Raw genomic sequence first — 9276 nt, forward strand, 5'->3', positions numbered from 1 at the left:
AACAGTAAATATTTTACCCTCAACATCAATGCTAAAAGAAAAAATCTGTCCTTTTTCAATGTATTATATCAGCTTGACCCATGGGTGAGTGCCTGCATTAGGCATTTATCACTAAATGCACAGTTTAAACACTCCTGACAGAGTAGAGATCACAAAGTGCACAGCTCTAAAGGCTAGGCAATTGCTTAAGAGGGAAGGCATATCTTTTGGAGTTTGTACACAGAGGAAACCAGAGTCCGCTTGGTGGTGTCTTAGCAACAGCCAACAGGAGGTAAAACTGCACGTGGTGGGGGGAGTGGGATCAGTGGTAAAAGTGAAGAAGATGAGAGACGTAGTAAAGAAACATGAATGGGTAACGCAGAACCGTTACAGGATAACAGGTAAGAGAAAATAATGTATCTGGGTTTTGGGGGTTAAAGTTTTTCTCTTTTTTAATGGAAGCAATTAGAAGTTTAGTTTTTAAACCAAACTAAACTACTAAAAACTATTAGTAATTTTTAAACATTTAATTTCAGTTTCTAGTTTAATTGTGATTGTTGTTTTTTTCTAGGTTAAACACGTTTTGATCAGTGTTAATCAATTTCTTTATGAGTCAAGCTAAATCCCTTGTGGTATTGAATTATTTCTTAAAGAGTACTTTAAATAAACATAAAAAAAACAGCTGTGACAAAATGCATGTGTAAATTCCGGAGACATAGCAAAAAATGGACAAGGAAAGAATTAAGAACAATTAATAACAGTGGAAACAAAATAAAAGCAGAACTAAAATAATCTCTAAATTGAAAGTTCTGCCTAAGACCATTTAATAGTGTTGCACTGTTAGAACAATTTTAAAAGTGGATGGGAAAGGGACATGTCTGATCCGGATATGGAGGAGCAGCAAATCCTTTAAAGCTCTATCCATTCTGAGCTTTTTATTAGACCTCTGTTGCAGAGTACAGACTAAGCAGCTCAGAGAGGTTAGACGGAGCTAGACCATGCAAACTTTTAAAAAGAACTAAAAAAACTCCAAAATGGACAGTAAGGCAGTGGAAAGAGGCCAGGTTTGGGGTGATTTGTTCTTTCCTACCAACTCCAGTTACAATTACACATGTTAGATTTTTCTTTTTCTATTTTGTTTTAATTGCAGTATCTGTTCAGCCCTTGCAAATGTGGGTCACCAGATGAGTAACTGAACCTATCTCATGTTTAATGCAGTTTTTGTAATATGAGCAAGAACCTGAAAAGAAAGGACTAGTGCTGACCCAGTGACTCAGTTACTCCTGTTGCTGTCTAACATTAATAATCTATAGTCGACCTGTGCCAAGATCCACCCCACAATTAAACAGAGTACAAAGACCCCAAAATATATTGCAAAGTATTTGATAGAATTTTTTCTATAACAAAAAATCTTAATATTTAAGGTTAATAACAGTTTGACTTTTTTTTAAATCTTTATTACAAGAGCTTTAGAAATACAATTGTCACAGCTTAACATAAAATTTTTGTCTCTAGAAGGTCAAGCAAAAGCCAACCTACAGAGAAAAGTTCTAGATGCTAATCTAGGTTTTGTTAATTGACGTTATTTTATTTACTCTCTGCTACTGTCAGTTTACTTTATTCACTATACTATACTATACTATACTATACTATACTATACTATACTATACTATACTATACTATACTATACTATACTATACTATNTATACTATACTATACTATACTATACTATACTATACTATACTATACTATACTATACTATACTATACTATACTATACTATACTATACTATACTATAGTGGACCACCCTCTAGGCATTACATTTTGTAGCAGCTAGACTATGCTTACCAGTGATCTGTTAAACACATAAAAAAAATGAACATGAACATCACAAGTCTTGGACAAGTATCCATATATTATAGCCAATACATATTGCACATATGTTTCACTGCTACAAAATGTACATGACTTCTATGTAAACACAGCAATGACGTAATAATGATAAGAATTTATTTTGTACTTTAGAGTAATTTAGACAAACTGCCTCTGTACTAATGGCAGAACCAGCACAAGTATAGGTTCCAGAACCAGCTAAGGGTCAATCCACACTAGTGTCACTGTACCAACTGGAAATTAAATGAATACAGTCATATATTCTTGATATATAATTTAGGATAGAGTATATTTTCCTAAAGCCCTTACTAGAAAACATATTGACATATTTTCACATGTATGCTGTCTTCATTAAAGGTATAGAGGCCAATCTTCTTTTGGCTTAGAATTCTGGGGGATTATCTTATCCATTGATTGTCCCAAATTCCAGTCTAACTCCAACACACAATCTCTTGCTGTGCATGCACACTTCTAATTAGCTTCTATCAAATCCAGAATAGATTTTAAAATCCTCCTCCTCACATGTAAATTCTTGAGATCTGATTGTTCCTTTTGTCCCCAACAGAGCACTTCGCTCTCAATCTGCAGGTTTACTAGTGGTTCCTAGAATTTCTAAAAGTCGAAGAGGAGGCAGATCTTTTAGTTATCAAGCTCCTCTCCTGTGGAACCAACTACCAGTTTAAGTGTGTGAAGCAGACACCCTGTCTACTTTTAAGGCTAGGCTTAAAACTTTCCCTTTTGATAAAGCGTATAGTTAGAATGGCTCAGGTTATCCTGAGCTATCTCTATAGTTATACTGCTATATGCATGGACTGCTGGAAGACATAGGGACTCTTTTTCATCATTCTTTTTCATTCTATCTCTATTCTCACATTCTGTACAATGTGTTAGTTCAGTTTCTATCATTATGCTCTCTTTGCTTTTTCTCATAATAGTTTCATCTGGTCTGTTACTGTTTGGCTCTGACACCATACTGGAGAGAAATGTCGACCGTGCTGCTGCCATCAACACCTTTGTTGATGTTGGAGCTTGGCCTTTTTTCAGTGTAGTCCTGATTAGTTTACATTGACTAACTGCATTTGCTCACTTTCATCTTCTGACATGGGAACTGGCCTCGGCTGCAATGCTGTGTGTTTTCTTGATGGGGGCCACCTGTGTAGCTGGTTTACAGTTGCCCTTTTGTATCTCTGCTTCTTTCTGTATGTCTGCTTCTGTCTCCTCCTGTTAAAAGGGAGTTTTTCCTCTGCACTGTTGCTACAAGCATGCTTAGAGTGAGGGATTGCTTTCGAGTCAATGAGTCAATGCAATCATTTGGTTTTCCTTAGATAGAAAACATCGAATCAATTTGAATGTATGATCTGGTTGAATTATAAACTGCCTACAGAATCAGAATCAGACATACTTTAATAATCCCAGAGGGAAATTACAGTGAGATGACATGTGGTGTGAATTGGCGCTATACTAATAAAATGAATTGAATTAAATTGCTGGCAGAGAAGGCAAACAGGGGCAGCCAAATGGGTGGCTTTGGGTGGACAAAGCCATCCCTGACCAGCGCATCCTATTTTCTAATAAAAGCAGAAAACAAGCATTTGGAGGAACTCATAAGTATATGTTTATCATTGGTGAAAAATTAAATGGAGATGTCAGAAGAAAAGTACTGCATCCGGACGCCAACAATGCTTGCATCTTAATACACTTCTGCTGTTAAAAGTTTCATGAATCAAACAGGACTTACAGTATTTCAAGGACAAGACTGGAATTGATGTTACAGTAATAGTGTTTCATGTTCTTACATTTAGACAAATATAGCATGTTTTTTTTTTTCAATGACATGCAGGAAAAATTGAAAAAAGTGTAGGGAAAGTTTAAATATGGAATCATATCTGAAACATTTTCCTATCCTTTGTAGGTAGAAATATTCGTATGGGTTTTATTATAAGACTGGCGTCTTTGTCTACTTCTCTAGTTCACTTGGCTCACATCATGAATAAAATATCAAAGGAAAATCTAAACTCGACACCAAGGGGAAGCTGAGAAGTTGTGCTGACATTCAGACCCTACTTGCCTCTTTAGATTCTTTTTCTTGTCTATCATGGCTTTAAAAAATAAGCAGAACATTGTGTTTTTGTGTTTGACTCAAAACCTTTTCTTGAGCTGTCTTCTACCCGAAGCATTCCAAGAATACACGGTTTTAAAAGAAAAACCCACCCTGTCTTCATATGAAAGTTGTGAAGTATAACCAAGTTTTATATTACTCTAAATCTAAAATCAGGTACGCAGAACCCAAGGACAGAATAAGAAATGCTGACTGCAAATGGCTTTAAAATATAATAAGCAACTGTTTTGTTTGCTTGACTTTCTGTTTGTTAGTGCCCTATTAACTGTTGGTAAACTAAACCCCCTGTCATATTACAATCATCTTAGAATACTGAGAAAGTTCACCACAAGTAAATGTCAAAATGTATTTGTTTCCTTTTTAATAGGAGTATTTAATTCCAGGATTACTGATCTTCCCTCAGATGCAGCGGGGTTGGATGATTGACAAAAAAAGAAAGTAATTGACATTCATACACTAAGCAAGTGAAGAGAATAAAAATGATTATCTCTTCATCTAGGTATCTGTTTTTTAGGTACCGGTAGATTTTATAGGGCTGCAAGTGAGAACCTGGTCCTAGAATAGAGGTTAGTAGCAAGAGAAATAGCAGCCACAAAGTTTAGAGTAAGTTTAGAACAGAAAAGTGTAAGAAACCTCAGTTTATAGGATGTAAAACTGCATAGCTACATACAAGTCAACATGTCCATGGGTCTTAATGTTATGGCTGACTAATTTATGTGATGATATTTGGTGATATTTGACCAAAACACTGTATTTTCTCTTCCACAATAATCCAGCAGTCATCTAACTCAATTATGTAGGATTTGCAATCCATCCAAAGAATGCCACAAATCAAAGATGCCAAATAAAATGATCTGAGTGCAATGATGGCCCCCATCTTGTTTTATAACTATTCATCTGTTTATTTATGTTCTATTTATAGGTACTGAAAACCAAGACTGAAAAAGTAAGGATTCATCCATTCAAGATGTTTTTGGGAACACCTCCTGAGAGTAGTTCAACCTCCCCTGTCCAAGAAGACATTCCAGACCCTAGAAGTTCGGATTCTGGATCAGATCACACTTTATCTTTTCTTTCACATAACATGCTTCCCTGCTGGGCAACTCAGGCTCAGAATGACCTCATCCAGGCAGTGGAAGATTTACGTCAGATACAGGTTCGTCATGCCAGTGAGATTGAAACAGTTAACCGGGGTGTAGAACGGGCGATTCTTGGAGTGCGTAGGGAGGAGAAGCGCCTGTTGGAGAGAGTCGAGCAGGACCATCGGGACACTCAGCAGCGTTTGGAGCAAATCCAGAGGGAAAATATAGCAGCCGCAAGGGTCAGCCAGTCTCTTTTAGAGCAAAGGCTTGATAATCTGGTTCAGTTTCAACAACGACTCCAAACAGAAGGTCAGTCTGTTCAATCTGAAAATGGACCAATTCAAAACCCCTTACTAAAAGAGATTTTAGAGTTTCTACAACCCTGGGACATCTCTGTTTCACTTAAGAGAGTGAACTTCAAACCAAGTTCCCAACCTAACGCAGTAACCTTTGGAGACATTCAAGTGCAGCAGCAAGATATGTGTCTGAATGTTGGAGGCTGTGGGCCAGATGGGAAGCTGTGTGCTCTACATTCACAGGAGATCCATTGTGAAGACACTCATCATCAAATTCATATAGGAGAAAAAAACATGCAAGGTCAGGGTTGGACATCACCAACAGGCAGGGTGATCAGAAGGATTAACCTCTCAAACTGTAGTGATCTGCAAACAGAGGAACAAAAGCTCTCTTCTGCAAAAATACACCAATGGCTTCCTAAGTGTGAACAGTTTGAATGGGAAACATCCCAAGTTGATGATATGAGTACAAGTTCTCTGGCTGTCTCTTCTGCTCTTGAAAATAAGGACATCAAAGTAAAGAGCACAGTACACAGTATGACCATTGATGGCGATTATTTCTCACCCAGTAATCACAAAAAGATGACTTCTTTGGCTGCCAGCAGAAAACCATCCCCTTCCCCTGAAAGAAAATGCGAGTCTGCTAAGGTGACTGGATACTCAAGTCAACGTAACATAGGTGGAGATAAAGGAAAAGGGAGTCATGACTCTAGTTGTAGACCTTGGCATCATGGTAGCTGTACACTTTCATCTCAGAAGATGACTTTTGTCAGTCAAAGCTGTCTAGATATTACTTCCAAAGCAAGAACTTACTCTCGTCAAAGCCAGTCTTCTGATGAACACTCTCAGGGGACGCTTGGTGACTCTGGTCGTGCACCATCTCCAGCAGATAGCCTTGACTCCAGCTATACCTTTATTGTTAGCCCATCAAATGACTTCAGTTTGAGCAAAGGCTCTTTGAATAAAAGTTTTCATCTTTCCAAATCAGCAGTAGACCTAACACATAAGACAAGGCCATGGATTAGTACCAGTGCAAATAAGCAACGGTTGTCCAGAGTTAAGAGTGGCAACTATAACAACACTCTAAGCAGAGGATTCAGAGTCTTTGAAAGGGGTCAGATCCCTCAATATCCTAACTCTGCAGAACACGACATACTGCCACAGTCAAAGCAAACTCCCACAACAACTACATTACAACAAGTCCCTGTTGTTAGGTCATTGTCCATGTCATTCATAGATGGGTCCTGTCAAGAGCAAAAGAGAATTAGAGGGGAAGGTGAAGAGCATGCCCTCATGGAGTTGGAAGAGGAGGTTGATCCATCATTAACAGCTCTCAAGGCAAGTGGTGCTCATCTCATGGGGCAGTTTGGGAGACAGGGTTCTGGCCGATCTGACCTTACACTACCAAGTGGTATCCACGCCACACCACATGGGCAACTGTTTGTAGTTGACTGTGGAAATGCACGTGTCCAGGTTTGTATTCTTTCTAACATCTAAAGCCTACATATATCTTCTTTTTTAGATTAAACTAACTTAAATTTCTAAATAGGTGACTGATCCTCAGGGGAATGTTCTTCAGCAAGTGACTTCTCCAAACATCAGTGGCTCCTCCAGACGATGTCGAAACTACTTCGACATTGCTGTCAATAGCAAAGGTCTGATTGCCTTAAGCTGTGCTGCAGAAAGAGCTTTGCTTGTGTTCAGCCGCCATGGTCGTCTTCTTGAGATTTTTGGAGGATCAGGGTTAGGCTCTGCAAAAGATGAACTGGAAGCTCCAAGAGGGGTGACTGTAACCAGACTGGATGAATTTTTGGTTGCTGATATCAAAAAAGGCAATCTTATTGCCTTGAAGCTTGACCCTAAAACCGGCTGCAGGCTTGAACGCACAGTAGTGACCGGATTCCACAGGCCTTACTTGGTAGCAGCCTGTTTGAGCTCAGGTATAGTGGCGGTGTCCGAAAGGGGCAATGAAACAGGACGTGTACCTTGCATCAAAGTTCTGGAGCCAGGTTGGAACACAGTGAGAGTTCTTGGTGTATGTGCTGGTATGGGACCGGTCCTTACATGTCCCTGGGGCATATGCATAGATAAAGAAAGCAATATCCTAGTTGCAGACTGGGGAGAAGAGCACAGAGTGGTATTGTACCCTGCTCAAGGCATCGGCTGGCCCATCATAACGCAGGGCTTGAGTAGCCCCCGTGGTCTGACCCTGTTACCGGATGGGCAACTGGCAGTGTCTGATAGCATGCATCATTGCATCAAGATTTACAAGTATAAAGGGTCACATGTCTAAATATACTGTTGATCTTCTAGGAAAGTGTTGAGCAAACTCTGTGGTGATGATTAACTTAATCACATCTTAAAAGTGTATATTATGTGATAAATACAGTTCACATTACTGCTGATATGAAATTCGGTTTGATTCATCTAGAAGGATGATTAGTATAATTAGCTGTTTACCATAATTAGAATAGTGCAATCTACTGATGTTGGGCTCGAATCAGTCTGCTCGACACAGCTTTGACCTTTTTGAAGCAGGTGTGGCATTGAGGAGTGTTTCGAGTGCGCTCCAGTCATGCAACTGCTTAGAGCGAGGCATCATTTCTCCATACTTTGTGCTGAGATTCACAGTAATTTTCGAATAATCTGTGTGTTTCAAAATTACTGAAGCTTTTTAACTGCATCAGAATTGCAGCTCAAACTGTGGGTTTTTTCTTTACAATTTTAATCAAAGACGGTAAGAAATTTCACAGCTCACGATGTATGTTCTCTACTTGGACTTGTCTATCCGGAAGCCAAACAAATAGAAGGGGAATATGAAGCTCACTGGAGTGAAACGCTCTGCCTTGGCAATTTGTGCAATTTAGTGCTGAAAGCCGTAAAAAGAAAAGGGGACGAAGTATTTGGAAAAAAGACATGGCTGAGCAAACATGGCTACTACGGTCTGTCAATTTTACAGACAGAACGGCATTTCACTCATTGCATCCCTGCCACGCTGCTGTGTTCACAGAAGAATCCTTGTTTGCACATTCATACTAGGCGATTTGCCCACGACGGTCGGGACCTCACAACCTCATGATTCCTGATTGGGAGGTGGTTGTGAGAGGCTGAACCCCCTGTAAACTAAACGACTCACGACGTACGATCTGGCCGAAAGTCAGCTCGATCGAAAGATTCTCACACGACTGGAAAATCGTCCTGAAAATCACAGTTTTTATTTATTCACACAGCACATCAACAGTTTGGCTCAAGATTATAGCTTATATTATGTTTGTTTAATTATAGTTCAAATATAGTAGTTCAATTTTATATATATATATATATATATATATATATATATATATATATATATATATATATATATATATATATATTGTAACAATGAGGCGTTGTTACCTGTATATTGGCCAAAGTAGCAGTTAAACACAGCATCTGGTTTTCTACATTGGTTTCTTTTTGTTTTGGGTGAAGTGGATTTGTTTGGGTTGTGGTTCTTTGCTTGGCCACATCTTGTTTTTCATTTTTGTAAAAAGGTAAATTGATTTCACTTTACAATATATATATATATTTTTTTAACTCTTCATAAAATGGAAATTCATGGATTAAAGAGTTCAAATATTGTGAAATACACACCTTTGCTGTTTCACTCACCAAGTAGGTGTGTACAGGACTGCACCATTGGATAATTGAAGGGGGGGAGGTGGATCTGATGTATGGTGTTTTCTATATTGAGTTTGAGTATTTGTTTAGGTTGAATTTCAATATTTGTTTTCCTGTATTTATTGGTAAAAGTATTTCTTAATAAGCTGTTCGTTTAAACCATTTTTTTCCTTCTTGTTTTTGTGAAGTTGAAAATCCTTTAAAAAAAAAAAAAAAAAATATATATATATATATATATATATATATA

General features: G+C 38.2%; 1 protein-coding gene across 1 annotated transcript; it reads left to right on the forward strand.

Moving 5' to 3' along the window:
* Positions 1 to 295: 295 nt before the first annotated feature.
* Positions 296 to 6923, forward strand: LOC107097386. Its single transcript, XM_015394524.1, has 2 exons — positions 296 to 380; positions 4914 to 6923. The coding sequence occupies exon 2, from the start codon at positions 4959 to 4961 to the stop codon at positions 6864 to 6866; it is 1908 nt and encodes a 635-aa protein (XP_015250010.1). The 5' UTR covers positions 296 to 380; positions 4914 to 4958; the 3' UTR covers positions 6867 to 6923.
* Positions 6924 to 9276: the final 2353 nt, after the last annotated feature.

The sequence above is a fragment of the Cyprinodon variegatus genome, unplaced genomic scaffold (assembly GCF_000732505.1).
Source record: "Cyprinodon variegatus isolate N-32 unplaced genomic scaffold, C_variegatus-1.0 Scaffold691, whole genome shotgun sequence".
NCBI lineage: Eukaryota > Metazoa > Chordata > Actinopteri > Cyprinodontiformes > Cyprinodontidae > Cyprinodon > Cyprinodon variegatus.